General features: G+C 39.9%; 1 protein-coding gene across 1 annotated transcript in view; it reads right to left on the bottom strand.

Annotated features, from left to right (window-relative positions):
• Positions 1–20,170, bottom strand: part of SLC49A4 (solute carrier family 49 member 4) — a 74,208-nt gene that overhangs the window by 47,145 nt on the left and 6,893 nt on the right. The window contains exon 2 of the mRNA XM_005244269.4: positions 7,289–7,382. Coding sequence (XP_005244326.3) covers positions 7,289–7,382 — 94 coding nt within the window. The remainder of the gene's footprint in view (positions 1–7,288; positions 7,383–20,170) is intronic.

Genomic DNA, 20,170 nt, shown 5'->3' with positions numbered 1-20,170 from the left:
CCTCTGATTTTCCACAATCAAGTTACTAGAAAAGGATAGAGCCTTTCCTTTAAAGTCACAAAAATAAATGCAACAAAAGAACCCTCTATTAAGTGGGACCTTCACATGCACTTGTTAAGGCAAAGATAGAATTGAAAAGGTCAAATCCATGCTTTACAGCAATATACTGCAACAGAGAATGGGGAGAATCTGATGCAAATGCCGTTCTGTTCATAAACCGAAGAGAGTGCAGTAAGGCTCTATGTCTGGAAAAGGACTGGGGAAAAAAATACCTCTGGGTAGAGCAATGAATTCATCTATTAACAATAACATTCAGATAGATGAATTTCATGGAAATGCACTTCTTTTCAGTATTTTCATTAAATGATATATTTATACTACAAAAGCTTTATGCCTTCTGGATATTCATGGATTGAGGCCATTAGCATTTTTTAGCTTGTTTTTGATGCATGTGACCATTGATATGTGGAATAACTTAAAGCTGTTTTTCCCCATCAGTAAGAAAAATTATTACAAGCAGAAAGCCTGAGCCACTGTGTGGTACATTATCTCCAACAATAAAGTGAAAAAGAAAAGATGAAAACTTAAAAATGTACTTTCAACCATTTTCATCGGGAGCTGGACTCATGTTTCACCCCTTGTACAAACCATGGCCTCAACACAGTCAGTCACATTATTATGGAGGCAGATTTGGAAAGGTCCATACTATCTCCCAGGCATCCTAGCCTCAGGCCTTCTCTCCCACTCTTAAAAGAAAACAGCAAATACATTTACAATCGTCTGAAAAAGTGTGTTTTGGTTTAAAATGTAAAAGGATTGGAAAACCTGAGTTACTCCAAATCTATTGTTACTGAAAGCATACCAAGAGAGAGACAAGGATTTGCAAAGAGATGAAGCAGCAATCTCAGGCCAAGATCCTGACATCTCCATCAGATCTCCTGACAGAGGAAAGAGACAAGGCAGACATACAGCCAGGCCCATGGCAGTATGGTGACAAATTCACCCATGTGCTCCCACCATGCTGACAGATGGACCACTCGGTGGATAACGAATTGGCTTAGATGGTTGCTCTCAAAGAGTTGCGGTCAACGGCTCAACATCTCCAAGTGGAGACTGGTGACAAATGGCATCCCTCAGGGGTCTGTACTGGGACCCAGTGCTGTTCAATGGCTTTGCCAGCAACATGAACAGTGGGATCAAGTGTACCCTCAGCCACCATGGCAGGGGGTTGGAACTAGATGATCTTTAAGGTCCCTTCCAACACAAACCGTTCTGTGATTCTATGTTATTGTGCAGCCATCACAGCTGTCACATGGCTAAGAGGATTTCTTCACTTAAAGCTTTATCCAAATTTGAAGGATGAGGGCACATGAAATCAAAGCTCCTTTTGGCATTTTTTTTTTAATTAAAGGTTGGGGGGTGGGGTGCCTTTTAAAGCTAACCCATTCCACAAACCCATTATTAAAAGAAGACAACTTTAAAAACAACACTAACAGAGGGCACACTCATAAACATCAAATAAACAGCATTGCTACAAAACCCAAGTAGGCAATGACATTATGGGCAAATGAGGCAAAACATACTGAAACAAGTTACCAGACTTGCTGCTATCAGAGCTGCCATGGGAGAAAGCTGATTGAGATTACTCAGCACAAGATAGGTCCTAAGTAGGATTTTTTAGTAAAAGAGCAGGAGTGTACGGGAGTTACAGCAATTTAGGGAATGGAATAAATAAGACCTATTTAAACATTCGTGAACAATTTTTCTTAGGCCAGTGAAAAAGCAAGAGGGTATTTTGATGAAAATGCAGCAACTACAATGTAAATTCAACTAATGTGAATTCTTCCTTAAGGACAGAAATTAGCCAACAGAGTATGAGTCAGAAAACTAAGGTTCAATATGATTTAAAAAATTAAAATCTTTCTACAGTTAAGGATAACACCTGCCATTATATGAGATGGAGCTAAACATCCCACAAAGAATATAAATTCTTTTCCCTTCCAGCACAGGCTTATACTAGCTGAGGCCTTGTAGATCATCTAGTTCCATGCCCCCTGCCATGGGCAGGGACACCTTCCACTAGACCAGGTTGCTCAAAGCCCCATCCAGCCTGGCCATGAACACTTCCAGGGATGGGGCATGATGAGGCTGGTGGAGGTAATAAAAACAAGCTAAATTGTTAAGTTACAGGCATATAAAAATTAAACATTCCCCATGAGAACCTACCTGTGAATGACCTGTTTCCTTTCTCCCCACTGACCTTTTCCTGACACTATAGATGAACCCAGCTCAGCCTTCCTTCAACACTGCATCCAAAGCACACACCAGCAAGTGCTATCAGCACCAGGCAAGTGCTCCATCTTAACATCTTCCTCCTACATTCACTGAGTTACAGCAAACAGGTATGTTTATTCATCTTTTTACTCTCAGAACCGCACTTTAGATTAAATACTTTTTTCATCATTTCTCTTCCCCCGTGAGTTAGGGGGCACACAACATGCATCACACTCTGTCTTTATTTCTTGCAGGCAGATTCTTCTACCATCCTCTCCTAAAAGTCTCTTTTTGTTCCCTGGAACATTTTAATCCCTCTTCTCCATAGCTGCTCCAGATTGGGGTGTCTTTTCAAGCACAGAAGTATGTTCAGTATTGCCAGGGAATATGAGAATCCTAATAAGTCTTTTTTTTTAATTGAGATAACTTCTTCTGAGGTGCACCCTTGCATTTTTCATGCATGAGAATGGTGGTTCATGGTTGTTTTAGAATTAGGAAAGAAAAATAAAGTGATGATCTCATGTAATTCTTTGGGCTTCCAGGGACAACAAAGGGAGAACACAGAACTATTAAAGAATAAGCCTGACAAGAATAAAATACAAACCAGGTTGCAACTAGCTAATAGAAATAAAAGATACCAAAGATGTGGTGAGACAGAATCTTCAAACATAATAAAGGAAAAAGTTAGCATCAATATATCTAAGAGTACGCAAAAAAATTCAGAATCCTAAGAAGTGGTATTATTAAAGAAAAAAACCCTTTACAGGAGCTACCAATTAATGGTATGTCCCCCATAAATGACTTCATAAATAACCGCTCCTATTTCCACTGTCATTCTCCATGTTACTGTTTTGCTGGCTTCCCAACAAATGTTTTAATGGTACTTATTGCCAAGGAGCACCCTCCCACTGCCATAACTCAAGGTCCTCAATAACTGCTCTTCTGTTGTGAAATCTAATGCGAAGGCCAAACCCTACCAGCCCGCAGCATACTAAGTTCTAATAAATTGCTTAATATATTCAATACAAATGACAAATTATGTTACATCCTCTACTCCCATGTCTTTAATTATCCTGTTTTCAAAAACATTTTAAGAAGTCTCACATCACACAGTCAGTCTTAAAAGCCAAAGATTTATGACTATGGACTGATTTCATCATTTATTCCATTCTTTCTTATACATTACAGCTCGTACAGCATTTTGCCTTCCATCATATGGAAAACCTAAGCTGTCTGTAAATCTATTCCTAAATACAGAATGAGATAAATACGAAATGTTATGTGGGGGGGAAAAAACAACCCTGATTTTTGTCTATTAAAAAATGGCTTCCTAGTAGTGTTAATGTTCAGGATAAAATAATCTAATACTAAAGAAGTCCAATGAAAACATGCACTCAGTGTCAAGCAGTAGTCAAAAAGGGAAGGACTTGACAAAATGCAAGCAAAAAGCATTACGATGCTTTTGTAACCTTCAGAGAAGGGAAGAAGGTACAACTTCAGGCACAACACAATTTGATAACATCTTTTTTTATGTTATATATAATTTGCTTTAACCATGAATTAAAAAAAAAAAAAAAGGCATGGCAAATGAGATTTTCCTAACATTTAGAAAAGAATAATGACTTGGGGGTTTATTTTTTCAAGTCAAATTCATTGTCACCTATCTGGCACATTTGACAAACCCAGAAGTGTGTGGTACACAACAAAAATTCTTTTTAACCTCCACATTAACCTCACAGGTCAGTGGGCTGGGGAGCAAAGCTGGTAAGACCATTCATGTACGTCAGAGGGACTTAACTAGTCCATGTATAGGACAGTTCCTCAATTTCACATGCAAGTCCATACTTCCACATTTTTGCCATGCACTCCCACTTCAGCCTTCACTGAATTTATGCAGTTCTGGCATGGATTCCCAGTACAGTTTTAGGTCATGCACTGGCAGAAAACAAAAATTCACCATAAGGAGCAGCTGCTTCAAGAGACACACTCAAAGATGCAACCTGAATTTTCCCTCATATAAGTCACGCATATACATGGGCAACAAATGAACTTAAAACAGAGGTTAAGGTTTGTGTTTAAAACACGACTTGGAGAACTGGAGATAGTCTTAGTCTGCTGCTACACACTAGAGCCAAAAGAGTAATTACAGACTAGAAAGGAGCTGAAGAACACACTTGGATATTACAGGTCTGTGTAAGATAAGGAGCATAAAGCAGTCAGGATTAAATGTCAGTTTAAAAGTGATTTCCTCACGTCTGTGATTGCTCTGATAGGCAGTGGGCTTTAGTAGCCCTCCTTAATGTCAAATTACAAGAGCTTTGGGAGCAGAGACAGCTAGAAAGTAGAAAAAAACCCAAACAAACAACAACAAAACCAAACCCTAAATCTGACAAACCTCATGAACGTTCTTGTAATTTTATGTATCTTAACTCTGACAGAACTGCCTCATGGAAATTCTTCAGTGTATTACTGCAGAGTACCCAGGGACTGAAGGAACACATTACAAAACATGAAAAAACACTTAAAGTAATTCCAGTTACACTGCCTTCTGAAATGCTCCAATATTAGCTTGTGTGTCATCTTGCCCATCTGACCGGCTCTGTAACGTTCAAGTTGTTGTATTAACACATATACACATTCAGAATAAATGTATGGTTTAGTGTTCAGCCAGTTGTTGCTAATGCATTAAGCAGTAATGCTCACCTCAAAATATATTATTATTTGGTATCATGCTTCAAGTAACTGATGAAAATTGGCCTTCCACCTTAACCCTCAAAACAACATAGGTTACATGGCATAACATCACACAGTCTGTACAAGTATTTACAATGTCTTAAGAAACCTTCACTAAAAACCATCCTTTTGCTTCACAGTTAGCTATAATTAATTCTCTGCAGATTTTTAATCAAACTGTGTAAAAGATCAAACTACTTCCTCAGGTAGAGCAGCAATTCTTGAAAATTTCTCTATTTTTGGAGTACGCTAAGTAAGCAAATTTATCAGTTTCAGCTGGAGAAGATGAATATTTTCACAGCATGAATAAACGAAATTAGTAACCTCTTCCATCAGGATTCTGCTCATACTCTTTTTTTTTTTCCCTATATAGTTTTCAATAAAACGTATCACCATGTTTTACACATCTCATCAGACTCTATACAGTCCACGGTCTTTCTTTCCCTAGTTAAAGAAGCTGTTTTTGAATATTTCTCCTTAGGCATTTATTTCATTGTTCTCCTAGGCCTCCTCACTGTAGTTACACTGGAAAACCTTGTTTCAAGGCGATCAGAATACGTGGAAACTCTCCTTCCCACTCCCCAAATGATACCTCGCATCTAAATCCCATTTGGTAATTTCTTCTCAGGTTCTTACAGTCTTCATCCTTGCTTCGGTAAATCCCAGGGCAGCATAAGTCTTTTGGCATAACTCATAAATGAGAAGCTACATAAGACACCACATTTCATTGCATTTAAGCCGCCTGGCCCATTTAAAAAACATATTTAATCCAAGATTGGTCAGAATGGAGGAACTGGATGTTGAGCACCCCTTAGAATCTTGAGAAAAGGTAAAACAAGGGTAGAATGAGGACAGCTCTTCCTGACCGCCTCAAGAATACATTTTCACATTAAAAGGGTCACTGTGAATGGTAGCACAATATGCTTAGTTCAGCCTCCCATGGTCACAAAGTCCTTGAGCACTACGTTGAAACAGGCAACACAGGGCAACTAACATCATGAGCACCTTGGGTGCTTCCTTATATGCTCACTAAGCACCTAAGAACTGAAATTGCAACACCCTACTTGCTACGCTGCACTTAAATTTACTAATCCATTCATTACATGCTAGCTACTTACTCCTGATCAACACTAGTTTTACAGTCAATGTGTTCATTATGTTCTCAGTTCTCTCTCTGAACCTCTTCCTTTGTTTTATCCGTGGTATCTAGTCACCTGCCTTCTACTTCACACCAAACATTTTCTTTCTCAGCTTGAGGGTTTCCCGTCTGATTTCCAGGGTAAGCAATACTGGGGGGGGGGGGGAGGGGGGGGGGAAGGAGGGGGGAGGAACTTGCTGAAATAATATACAAGGACAGTCTGGAAGCTGATTAGAATTCAGAAAAAAAACCAAACCAAACAAACCAAACCCCCCACACATATTAAAACCTTTTACAAGTAAGTTATTTGCTTAGTGCTTACATATTTTGCAAGCGTAACTACTGAAGAACTAGTGCTACTGCTTTCTATGAAGAAGCAGAAATGCCGGTACTTCTTCCTCCTTCAAAATGAATGGCAAAGGAAAGTGAACAGATGATCCATATTCCCTGGCTGTACAAAATGAGTGCCACTCCTGTACTTGCTGAGGATACTCAGGTTCAGGATATGTTGACAGGACAATTGAATTGTTTGAATTGTGTCATTTTTGGGAAGGAAGCTGTCTCTATCACACACAAACTGCCTGCATTCAGAAGTCATTCATTTCAACCACAGAGAAATACAAGGCTACTTTGGAATGCAGACTGGAAAAGACTACATGAAAAAGGCCATTTTGCATAAATTCATCTGTATAACTGCACAATCCCATACAATAAATATGAGAAAAATGAACTAATTATTTAGCATTTGCATACAAATTACATATGTTTGGGTTTTGTGGCATGAGTACCTGTGTGATCTTGGGCCAGTTTCTGAACCTCTCTAAATCTTACTTCCTTGTTTGCAAATTAGATTAGTATTAGTTATGCAGGATGGGGTGAGGCTTAATTAACTCATGTTTGTACAGAGATCCCCGATCTTCAGATACTGTGTAGAAGGACTAGAAAAATGCATTTAAGAAGCAAAGAAGCACGTAAGCCCGTGTCCACATACAACAAACATTTGGTATATCAAATTCATATTTGTACTATACTCGTATTTGTACTATATATTCAAATTTGTACTAACATTTATTTGCGCTAGGAGCAAAATTACATTAGCAGAAAGTATAAAATATGTATATTAAAAGTAACTAATTCACTTACTTCTTCCTAATTTCTAGGTCTGAAACTGGAACACATCTCAGGCCAGCTCCCAATACCATGAGGGATGATGTTAGTAACACAGTTACCCTCAGACCTAAGATGAAAAAACAGTATTTTACAAATTAAGTCAGCAATATTGCAAAAAAGGTATTGCCTAAATATACATATTCACACACAGTCTCACAGAAGTAAAGCATATCTCTATCAAATCATAAGCACTTTGGTGCTGATATGAATTACAGATACATTAAGAAATCCTGTGTTATTTTCTAGACTTACACTCCAGAATTCAAGGCTTACTCTTGTCATATTATCACTCAGGACTGTAGCCAAAATCTTACGTTCGTGGAAGTGGAAGTGAAAAGTGATAATAAAAGTATCATCAAAACGTACAATATCCCCTTTAGAATTAGAAGCATCAGGGAATATGCTGCAGTAGGAGCACAGGTATCTAGGTAGATCCAAAGAAAAATCTGGACTTGTACATCCTTTTCCAACCATTTAATGAGCACAGACACAGCACTTACTGTTTGGTTGGTTTTGTTTTTTGGTATTTTTGGAGAGTTTTTTGTAATGCAGATATGCATTTAATCCTAAAGAAATAACCATTTATTCAGGGGGCAAAAAGTACGTGTATTTTTTTTGCAGTCCTTGCAACTAGGCCAGGTTTTTGCTGCGCTCAGCTCAAATTGTCAAAGGTTATAAATACAGTACATTAGAAAAAAAGCTAGAATCGACTGATTCCTTGAATGTGCTTTTTCCTCATACCATGATTCTCGACTGAGAAGTACGTAGATTAGAAACAACTTTATCTCCAGTGCTGCAATTCCTTTTGCCAGCAGTTTACTTGCTACTGCTAAGGTGTTTCCAGCAGTGGCAAACAAAGAGAACAGTGACAGCTGAGGGGCTTAACCTCCAGAATCTTGTAAAATACCAAAATCATATATACACACAATTATAAACCACTGATATAGTCTATCACTCTGAAATTGTAACACTCAAAACAATTTCACAGCAACAAACAAAATCAATGGCTTCTATATTCTTAGCCAAACATAATAAACAATTAAATGATGATAAACATGCAGTATCTCTAACATTTAGGTCAAACTAGCAACTACCCAAGTCCCTATGATAACTCACCTAACAAACAAACAATTTTGATTCATTCTAAAACTGCCAGTTTTCACAGAAGCACTCCCTCTGTGTTAATGATTCCTGTAACCGGTACAATTGAAACAGTAGTCACATTAAATATTTTGTCTCCATGTGACTTTTATGGGGGTTTTAGAGCACATGTTTTACTAAAATGTTATTTTAGAAGACAAGACATCCCTTTGCTCTCATTGCAACAGCTCTTAGTGAACTTCACCCACGGGTATGCAACTCCTCATGCTGGGCACTGCACAAACCAAACCAAAGACAGTTCCTCTCTCAATCCACCTAGCCCAAGACAACCCAAACAAAAAGAAGTTCTGAAATGAAAGTATGACTTCCTTTGGTGTGTCTTGGTCATTAACAAAAGGAACGCCACCTGCTGTCCTGCAGCTCCAAAGGACACCTCACATCCCTGACGCCCTGGAGAAGCATCATCAGTCGAGAACATTTGTTTCCTTGAAGGATTCCCAACGCCTGCCCAGACCTACTTGCTTGACTCTGCTCAACCAGCATGTTGCTGTTAAACTGGTTTTTCAAGCGTGTGTGTTCAGAGAGCCCTAACTAAATGCCCAGATAATAGGGCTGTTCAAAATCTTCATGTTCTTCTGTTTGCTGGGCCACCAGGCAAGCCTTCGTGCCATGCTTAACCCCGTATTACCATACTGCATATGTTGTGGAGGTAATTATTTGTATCAGGATCGCATATACGATGCTTTTGCCTTTCCTCCTGGGAAATGATCTCTGTTAGCATTGCTTTTGTGCATAATGAGAACTTGTATGCAGTAAGAATTAAAATTTTATCAACAGAAAAATCAAAACAAGTCTTTTAACTGAAAACCCTGAAGTTCTCCCTTTGGAAACGCTGCCACAATATTGCAGGAAAGCTCTAGTAATGTACATATCTCCTTCCTATTTTCCATGTAAACCAGGATCTTTTTAAATTACATTTCACAAAACTCATCACGTTCTGCCCCTCAGGAGACACAAGGACAGAGACAGCCTGGAAGGTCCTGCTCACGGGCTGCCACAGGAGGCACAGGCCAGGTGTAAGCCCAGGGCACAACAGGCACAACAGAAACCTAAGTTTAAATCACCACAGGACACAGGATGACAGTTTCCAAATAAAAACCTCCTATTTTGATTTTTAATTTTTTTTTTAAATCCCAAAACCGAAAAAACCACAAACCAAGAAAAAGTTTTAATTTAAATCCACAGAAAAGATTCCTAAGAAAAACAACACACCACTCAGTAAAAACTGAATTGGATGCCAAAGTTTCCCCCCAGGTCTAAATTTAGGCTTATCTTTAATGCCAACCTTACATGTCAGGTAATTTTAAAATAAAATGATCAGTTAAAGCCTCGCAATCGCGTATGTTTGATCTCTCCAAACATTCTTTGAAGTCCTTATCTTGAATACTATACACTGTAATGTACCACTTCTAAATGTTTTATTAAACAGATTATTCTTTGGCCTTCCCCCTCCCCATCCACCCCCACACCTTGATGTGTAAACACACCCCTAAAAACTGCTTCGGCTAAAGCTGCATGTTGAAAATGTGACACCAAGGTGAACAAGCAAGGGACTGTCAGACAGGCAGTGTACTAGAAATTTTCTTTGCTAAACACACAATGTTTACATGATGTATTTCTACCCTCTAAGCACCTTCCTCTTTTATTTTGCTTTACGTTTTAACTCTCTGAATCCGTCCTCTTCACCTTTTGTTAGATATTGGTTTTTGATAGTACTTTTATTATTATTTCAGTATTTTTGCTTTGAACATTGCAGTGGTCCTTAATCTGAATTGGGTATCTTACATTACTCTAAAAGGTGCACCGCAGAGTGTTTCACATAGCAGCGGGCAGCATGGGGACAATAAACCAACATAACCAAACCAAGCCTGAAGAAAAAAAAAAGCCTGTGACCCCTTCAAAGAAATTATTTCTCTATTAAAAAACTACATAGAAGCAATTCACATAACCAAGATTTTGAGCAGATATAATTAACTTCATTAATTTTACCCTGTAAATGCAAGCAGTAATTGATTGGGGGGAGTAAGGGGGTACAGCTACAGCTTCTTAAAATCCATCATCCAGTTTCCAGTCCCCTTCTGCCAGAGGTTTCCGACACATGGCTGGAAAGTGAAGAAACTCCTTTAAAGGGCTTTTCTGCCAATGGAGGAAGTTCTCTGTTCTTTGGAGCTTTTCTCAATAGCTGCTCATTCCCACCCTGCTCTTGCAGGAAGCTTCTGGGCCCCACAGATGACACTGACTGTTGAGCAAAGCGTGGCCACATTCAGAATGGCCACACATCGCCCATTGACAGGAACAGGGAAGTCCGAGATAGCAGCAATATTGCCTCAGTAACAGAAACACATATTAGTTATCATTTATGAGTGAAATAGTCGATGTTCAACTGTTTAACCCTCCTGTGGCTAACAACACAGTCTGCTTTACAACTTTTGCAGCCCACGCTACATTTGCCAGGTTTTATTTCTTTTTTAAAAGAACTACCCACAAACTCCTGCCACTATTAAGAGATTTAACACAAACTCTCAACCCACAGTCCTCTTAACTCTCCTGCAAAACACACACTTTTAATCCTGCCAAGGCCATATGGTACGAGTAAACCCTTAATGGCTACCTGTGCCGGCAGGGTACGCTGAGCGGATCCAGCCCTTGGCACGCTTCTAGCTGACCCACTGGTTTCCTTTCCTCCCTGCTGGGAAAGCAGCTGCTGCAGCAGCACACACAGTACGATGCACCCAGGGCCCACCACCACCCAGCGCCCACCACAGAACATGAGCAAAACCCAGCGACGCCGTGACATGGGCTCACCCTCAAGCGGGAGGCAGGGGCTGCCAGTGGCACCCAGCTGCTCGGCAGCTCCCTCGCACCAACGTCACGCCATAGCATGCAATATGCATCCCCCACAACCCTTCCAGCATGCCTTACTTTCAAGATGCTGCTTAAAGTAGATGAAAAGAAAATGCATTTCCCCATCCCCACATCGCATTACAGACTTGTAACCCAGAAAGTGATTTATTATGCCCAGTTTAATAAGAAGCTTAATAAAAGATGTTGTAACAGCTACAATGAACTCCTCGTTCCAACTATTTATACATTATCATTTGTCATTCAGAAAGAGGACATCATTAACAACTGTTTAATGCTTTTGTAAGCTTTTCAGAAATACGACCATTCCTTCCCTCACCTGTCAGTCACCCGTCATGACAAAACATCATAAAACACATGACTGACAGACTGTAAAAAACAAACCCCTACTCACACAAAACACACATTCAGGACAAAATTGTCATTGTGTCGAGAAGTAGAAGTTTCTACTTCTGCTGTCTAGTGGCAGCAAACAGCCTGTGCATCCCCCCGGCTGAGGCCAGCGCACCCCCGGCTCCCCAGCTGCGGCTACACACCCACAGAGAGCAACACGCTTCTAGTCCAGAGCATCACACAAACGGCAGATATCGTTTGGGTTTATTTCCTCTCCTCCTCCTCCTAATGCAGCACCCATCTTAGGAAGAAATTCCAGTTGGATATGCAGCACAGTTTTCACCTTTCTGCTAAGATTAATGGAAGTCTGGCCAGAAAGGCCACTGGATTCAGCCCTCCGCCTGGCATGGGTTTCCCTCCTTCTGCTGCAGATACTAAAATCAGTCCTCACAAATACAGAATACAACAAAGCTCTAATTAGAAACAAGTGACATCAGCTTGCCGCACATTTTCACAGCTTTTAAAGACCAGGCTGGAAGTAAGAACAGTCCCTTCTGACACTGAACTGAGAGCATTTGCTTTAACGGCCCAACTACTATTTTAGCTAAACCACACCTAGCTAAAAACCAAAAATATAAAATCCTGTCTTGATCCACACAGACTAGGAAATGGAAGTCTCTCCAATTTCAACAGCCGTTCCAACAATTCACTGTTAAACTGGGCTTTTCATTCCAATTTAAAGCAAATTCATTTTTCAAACAAATCACTGTTTTGCCTTTCTTGACAAAACAAAGCACAGGCTCTTGCATTTTTCCTTCTATGAAATTAACCAAAAAAAAGGAACCTTTACTTTTGGTTTCAGTAAGCAAAGCACTGAGCTCCAAGTCTCACAATTTTTCTTTGGTCCTGGAACTGGTTTGGTCTTTTGTCTAAACACCCTCCTTATTGTTCAAGTATCTTTTTTTAAACTGATTTCTTTACCGGATACCAATTCTCGGTTTTGTAGGATGGGTCTGCTTCTCTTCCTCCTTAATGCAAGGCTTTACATTTAGCCATGATAAAACAAAAGCTTGATGAAACACCTCACTTCGTCAGGGAATCCTGAAAGCTCGGCACAGAACTTCCTCTTTCATCATCATCTACTGCTCCATAAGTCTTTGTATTTCAAATGTATTTCTAGCAAAATTATACTGATAGCTGTGCCATTTACTCTCAAAAGATCAGTTATCTCTGTCATGATTAAAATTTTTAACAAAATTGCTACCTTTCTAATAAACAGCAAACAAAACTTCTGTTGTGCCTGCACTCAGCCAAATTGATTACTGTCATTAAGGAGGATAAGCAGCAATCCTCTTCCAGAACAAGCATCCTCACACCAAGCCATACAATTCTCAAAAGAAAAGAAACTTTTCACAAATGTAAACAGACTTCATAGCTGAGATGTGGTCCCAATCTTTCTGCTAATACACTGAACAAACTTGAAAAAAAAAAAATCAATATATCAGGCCTGCCTCAGATTCCTCAAAAGCACCTGATTGCAGAGGAACATAAATTTTGTTTGGAAACTCAATGGAAAATACATTCTCAAGAATAGCATCAACCACACTCAGAAGCAAGAAAAACTGGGAACCAAATACAAAGACTGCGTGCAAGAGAGAACAAGTACCAGGTCATATGTAGCAAACCAAAAATTACTCCTAGTTTGATGGCCAAGAAATTGTAGGGTGCTATTAAGCACAGCCTGGGTCTCCCTTTCTCTTTGGCTATATGATGGTGATGTTTCTGCTATTGCCCCATCTTTCATAAGCTGTGTTTTTAAAACAAAATGAAATCAATTGTTTCCATCTGTTCCTCTGGCTCTATGTGGCACTACCAAAACAGCATCTAAATTTCAGCTGAAAAGGTTTGGGACTGGAGTATTTTTTTTCTGATTGAAAATGAAGCAAACTCAATTTAAGCATTCTGCAAGACAGGTCACAGCATCCTTCTGGCATCAAACAGTAAGAACCAAACTCTATCGTATAGGACCCATCTGAAATAAAGTAGACCCAAAGCTACATTTCAACCCCCAGTCTTATCTGGGATATACAAAAAAGCAGACCTTTTCCAGTATGAATCCCACAACACAGCCCAGTTCCACCTTTCAGTGGAGGACTGCAGGGCAAGGGAGATTCCACTAAACAGTGCTCCTATTTCCATCTGACATAAACAGGAGGCAGATTGAGATCCCCAGACAAAATACATACTAGAAACCTCTTGAAATGTAGATGTAGGAGGTAATGATATTCAGAGGGGCAACTTCTCTGTATCTTACAGCTGTTGTAACAGAATCCATCAGCAACAGCTGCCCAGTCAATACCCAGGCTACAAGGAGGAGTTCGAAATTTCATATAAATTATTTTATTTGAAAAATTTAAATTAGAGAAAACAAACTTTGTACATATAAACACAGCAACATCAACTTTTAGTTCCTGTGGTTTGATACAGACTTTCTAGTCAGGGTCAGAAATTTGGAAGAGCCAATACCCCAGAAGTGTCATCACCAGTGATGCGGGGGAACCCCCAGGGAAATCCTTGCCAATGAGGAAGAAAGACTGATGCCAGGGACCAGACCTGACCCAAAGATAAAGTTATTTCTGCTGCTAGCACTTGATGGAACACACACAGCAAGGCTGTGTGCAAGAATGAAAAAATAAGGGCTAGCACTGGTCCCCACCTTTTTTCAGTGTAACTCTCAGATGAAAATCATATTCTCTGCATAAACGCCATCATGTCAGTCCTTGTAAGAACAGCATCACTCCCAGATTTTGAGGTTAGTTAAGAGTCTTGTAAAAAATCCCAATATAACTAAGAGACTCAAAGCACAAAATTTAGCCAGCCAAGTCTTTCAGAGAGAAGACACTCATCGAGGGAAATGACTGAACACGTGTAACAACTAAAACAGATAAGGAAGCTGTTAGGACATAATTGTGAGAAGCAAAGCTAAATATAATGCAATTGAGAATTATTATGACAATCACACAACCACTCCGCAATTCCCGAGCTGCTGCATCCTTCTCTATGTGCATCCTGACTGTAAGGAAACCAAGACATTTAAGTATTCACACTCTAAGGGCACCTCTCACTTCTAGTTTGTATTGTAAATACTCTTGTTTCATAGTATCCCTCCTTCCCCTCCGCCCTTAACATTCGTTAAAGCATATTAAAAATCTTTATTTTTCTCTTTACTCTAGATAGAAGGATTTGACTACACCTGTTAGAAGGAATAACAAGCTATCACAACTATTTCAGGAGGCTCCATGGTGCTTTTGTCTCATTTGCATGAATGAGGTCAAGCCAATGTGATCAGTGGACCCATCCTGGTTTAACACTCTCCCAGCATATTAAGCAAGCACATAATCAACCTCTAAAAATATGTCAAGAAGTATAGCTTAATCCTCTACCTCGCTACTCCTCTACGCTTATTAGAAACTTAAAGACCCAAGTTCTTCTATGGTGTTTTACAGATTTGGCTCTACTACCATGGATTTAACCACAATTGGTGCTAGACTGTACCTGTAAATACACTTATTATTATTATTCAGAGTTCATGCAGCAGTTTAAAAGTTTGGTACTATAAAAAAAGTCTCGATCTCAAAAACTGAACAGGCTTAATCTGATCTATTGGATAAATAGAAAAGTAGTTTACAAGTATTGAAGTTTCCTTCCATATGTCAGTTAAGGATTTTGAAGCATCCTAACAGTTTAACATCAACAATGGAAAAACAAATGGCAAAAGATGCAGATTAAAAATCTGCATTGCAAGTTTCTAAGTGTGTTGTAAATTTAATTTATCAATCCAGAGACTGACATTTTGCCTGAACAGATAAACAAAGCGCTGAGTTGCATGGTATTTGCCTGAAGATCAAAATGCTGATACTAGAATCAGTTTTAGGCTCTTTACTAAAATATCTCCTATTCTTAATACCTTGTTTCTTGGCTTCAAAGGATACCAATTATCCTAGCTGTTTATTGATATCATATATTTTACTGCAGAGAGCATCCATTTTATCACCAACTAATTCAAGCGCAATGACCCTCTCGTAACGCTTGTAGAACGCCTCTGAGAGAAGAGAACACTGGTCTGGGGCAGCGGGACCTGCATCTCTTGACATGTCTTATGAAACTGGGCCGTCCGCTTATCTTCAACTTAATTTCTCTCTTCACCCTCTCCTCTGCCTTGTTTATTCGGGCTATAAATACATGGAAATAGGAGCCACTCTTACCATTAGTATTAGAAAGGTTAGTAGATCAGGCCTCTTCACCTGGGGTCAGTGCAGCACTGGGATAAAACAAAGACGTGTTCCAGTGCTTACTAAATCTGTGAAATCAATATACAAACACTTGTAAGAGTTGTTCTTCCTTCCTTCACCTCAGGCACCTGCTTTCTACTCTCAGCTCCAGCGTTTACTGAAACATGAAGATCCAGGTGAAACATTTAATTCATCGTTGCCATTTGATAAACTGAAAGACTACGTAATGGGGCGTGTGTGTGTATGTGTGTGCTAGTGTATACATACAGAGATGCAGAGCAACTGACAAAAATAGCTAGTAATGCAGTCAGGGACTAAACCTCTTCATTAATTTTGAAGCTAAACTACAGATGCTCATTAACAAGCTGAGAGAAAGCAGAAGACAACAAACCTTTGCTGTAGCTCTTGCTGTTGTATTTGTGGACGAACACTGACAACTCAAGCCCTTTCAGTACCAAACAACGGGAAGGAAGCTTTTTCTTTTCCCACTCATTTTAAGGGCTTCCGATTGCACAGCAGGCTTAATTCCCACACAGCTAACTACAGATCCTTACCTGTGGTGACAGAGAGGAAAAACAATCCGTCTTGTACACATCTATCAGGGAAGACGTTCTGTCATTATCTTGGTAGTACTTGCCCACGCTACCCAATGGTGTGTGAAATTCCTCATTTTAAGAAACACAGAGGCATTTTGCTTTGCTGCGACAGAGCGTCAAGAAGCAGCCATGCAGCAAGGATTGGCAGCTACACTAAATACTTCCTAGTGCATCCACTAAGTAGGACACCAGCTGCCAAGTTTTTCCTTTTTACTACCCCTGCTGTGAGCTGAGGGAAAAAAAAAAAGAGCCATAAGAGTCTCATCGATGCAACATCCATGTGGGTTTTGTGACTTTTAGGAAAGGCTGTGGAGTGAGCTTTTAATTTTCCTTTGTGTGAAAAGTTGCAGTGTTAGTTTAACATTAAAAAGCACCTGGTACAGTTTAGGGCACACAGTTCACCCTAAAAGACACCCTTTGCAGCACTGTAATGAGTTCTAAACTCATTTAAGTTAGTTCATCATAGTTACATTTTTTTAAGACTCCTGATCAATTTTTTTAGGTTCACATGATTAACTCAAAATTAACAACTCCACCCTTCTCAAATATTCAAAGGGGGTGGCACTCATTTAAAAAAAAAAAAAAGTTTGTAATTGTACTTGACATTCTGTATTCCAGAAAAACATCAGCAAGCTAAAAAAATCAGAAGACCTCTCACTTTCAAAACACATTACTCTCTCAGGATGAGTCATATGGATCTGCAGCTTTTAAAAAAGAGGAAAAATCTAAAGATCCTCTCTACTACAAGTCTGCATGAGAAAGCTTAATTTGTAGCTTTTGAGGAAGTTGGAAGCTATACTGGGTCGCCAGTGGGACAATTCAAACAATATTCTCCAGGAAAAACTCCAAAATATTCTAACAGAGAATTACCAAAACATCATGTTTCTTAAATTTACTTCTGCTCATCTCAGCACTGACCTTGGTTTTGGGGGGTTTAGGTGTTTTTAAACAAATGTTTGCCAAACAAAAATATTTGGTTCATATCAATGTCAGACTATAGATTTTCACAACAGGGAACGTTATTTCAGGACCTGTGTTATGTACTACCAACTTCTTCAGCTCTGTTGAGGCAAGTAAATACCCATTTTACATGGCTCCTCTCTCACAAGCAGAGCACTTCTTACCAGAAAAAAAACCCCACAAAACTACAAAAGCATAAGTAGAAATTCACAATGCAGAAAGTAAACAAATTTTATTAACAAGTAATGTACCTCATTTTTGCAGGTACTCCAGACTTGTTTTTCACTCCTAAAACATAACATGAAACTAACTCCTACAAACATCAGCCAAGAACAATGAATAAAGTTTGTTTTGTTTTTCAATGGTAATGTGTTACTAGAATTTAGAAAGCAGTAAAGTTGGGTTAGTTCAGCATTACCAAATGAAAACACTCTTTCTTTGTTCATACTTTGTTTATTCTGATAGGAAAAAAAACCCCAAACAGTATCATATTAATGTTTTAAAGGAAACAGACCAGTTTTCCTTTCAGCTTTTGAAGGCCAAACCCTGATGTCTTTTTTCTCTTTAACAGAATTATAAACTAATGGCTAGGAATTATAAATACAGTACAAACATACAGCTAGCGAAACAAATGCAATACAATTTTCTTAAGTACTTTACTACTTCCATAATACAAGTCTATGAGAAAGCCCAAGGGACTTCCATAACAGCAGAGTCATTGTTGTGGTTTCTGTTAGAGAAGACAGCACCAGCTACTTTTATGTAGCACAGTTGCCACACTCTTAAAAACTACTATAAGAAAGGAGATTGGCAAAATTTACATGTTTTTAAAATGCAGCAAAGCAGTGTACAATGTAATTGTATTTTAGCTGTTTCTGTCCTGTTCCACAAGGCTTTCCAGAAGGGGAGAGACACCAGCCAGAGAAGCCACATCCAACCCAGCATCCCACTGCTGGTGTCCAGATCATGAAGCCAGACATCCATTGCCGCCAAACCCATACAAGAAGAACAGGCACCCTCCTCTGCATCAGCAGCACCAGGGGAGCCCCGCGGGGGTACGGGCTGGCTGTGGCTCAGGGCACCTCGGGGAAGGGAGGGTGAAGGAAGGGCCAACACAGTCCCCAGCTGACATGGGGCACTGCCAGGCAGAGTTAGAGGTTGCATTGTGCAGAGAAAAGACTGGGACCTTGTTGGTTATAAGAACAGGCAAAAAGGTCAACCACATTCAAACAGACCTCCCAGCTCCTGGTTTGAAAAGCACTCCTCAAGCCAGTTCACAAAAGCTGTTTGCTGATCTGCAGCCAGCATGCTGCACATGCAACCCAGGAGGGATGCAGGCACCCATCATCCTCAGTATTTGCTACTGGCTACCTAAGTCACATTTACTACTGCCTTTTGCTCACTTAGCATCCTTTTCCCTGTGCCTCCTACTTATCTCCTTCTTTCACCTCTCCCATCCCCACCGCTCCCTGCCCTTCAGCTCCAAATCCTGTTTCTGCATCCATGACTCCCATGCTTCACACACTACCTTGTTCCATACTCTCCCCTCAGTCTCTTCCCACCTATCCAAGGGCTTTTCCCACATCTGCTCTCACTGCTTTGAGTCCTGAGCTTCTAGCATCCAACTTCTCAACAAGCAGGAGGAGTAGGACAGAGGGAAATGGAAGGACAAGATCAGCACACCACAACAGCAAGGAGACACACAGGTGAGGCAGCAGATAGAGAAGAGCTGACTGCTTAGTCAGATTAGGAAGAATTTGGATCAAGAAGTTACGAGGGTTAGTAAAAATACATGAGCATACAACAGGGGAGATATCAGTGCATAGCTGCCCTAGTATTATACTCTCTGTAGTCAACTTCTAAAAGCTACTGCTGACAAAGTATCTTCCTAGCTGGAGCTGTGTCCTGACCCAGTTCTGGGATGCTTAAGTGCTTTAACTCTGCTTGTGTTAGCAGCCGCATAATAAAAGTAAGGGATCATATTTTACACTGGTAAATGATTTCCCCTATTCATCAGTTTGTCAACATCAAGGTATATAGCAAGTTACATACCCACGCTCACTGTGCCTGTATGCTTAGTGCTCCAAAGCCTCAAGATAACGTTATCCTCAGATAACATGGCTATTACTATTCCCACATGAGCTACGCAAACACATTAGGATTTTACTTTCCATCATGAAAAAGGTGTTTTAACTCCAGCATGCAATTTCCTGATGTTCTTTAGTATGTGGTGTTTCAAAGACCTGTCCTAGCATCACCGCTGCAGCTCAAAGAAGTGTGCAAAAAGTACAGCAATTGCGTCAAGGGTAGCAGTATAAAGTTCCAAGTCTGTGGAGATATGGTACAAAGCAAGAGACAGGGAGTGATATCATCTAACATAAAGAACTAGCTCCAGAAGAGGATATCTGCTTACAGTCATGATTGATGCTTTCAACTCAACCTGGCCCATCAGGAGGTATGGGAAGTGCTGCTAACAATCAAGCTAGTATTGCCATGATGAATCATAGTGGCATCAACTTAATACAACTCGTCAGATGCTAGTTAAACCACCCTATGCTGCTAATCGCTCTGTGTATCTCAAGTGGTCTCTCGCAGCATGCCTGACTCCAGTAAGCATGGGCCAATCTATTGTCTAATGAGAATATTAGAGA

The sequence above is a fragment of the Falco peregrinus genome, chromosome 8 (genome assembly GCF_023634155.1).
Source record: "Falco peregrinus isolate bFalPer1 chromosome 8, bFalPer1.pri, whole genome shotgun sequence".
Taxonomy (NCBI): domain Eukaryota; kingdom Metazoa; phylum Chordata; class Aves; order Falconiformes; family Falconidae; genus Falco; species Falco peregrinus.
The sequence above is the reverse complement of the archived record's forward strand: the minus strand, read 5'-3'. Positions and strand labels throughout refer to the sequence as shown.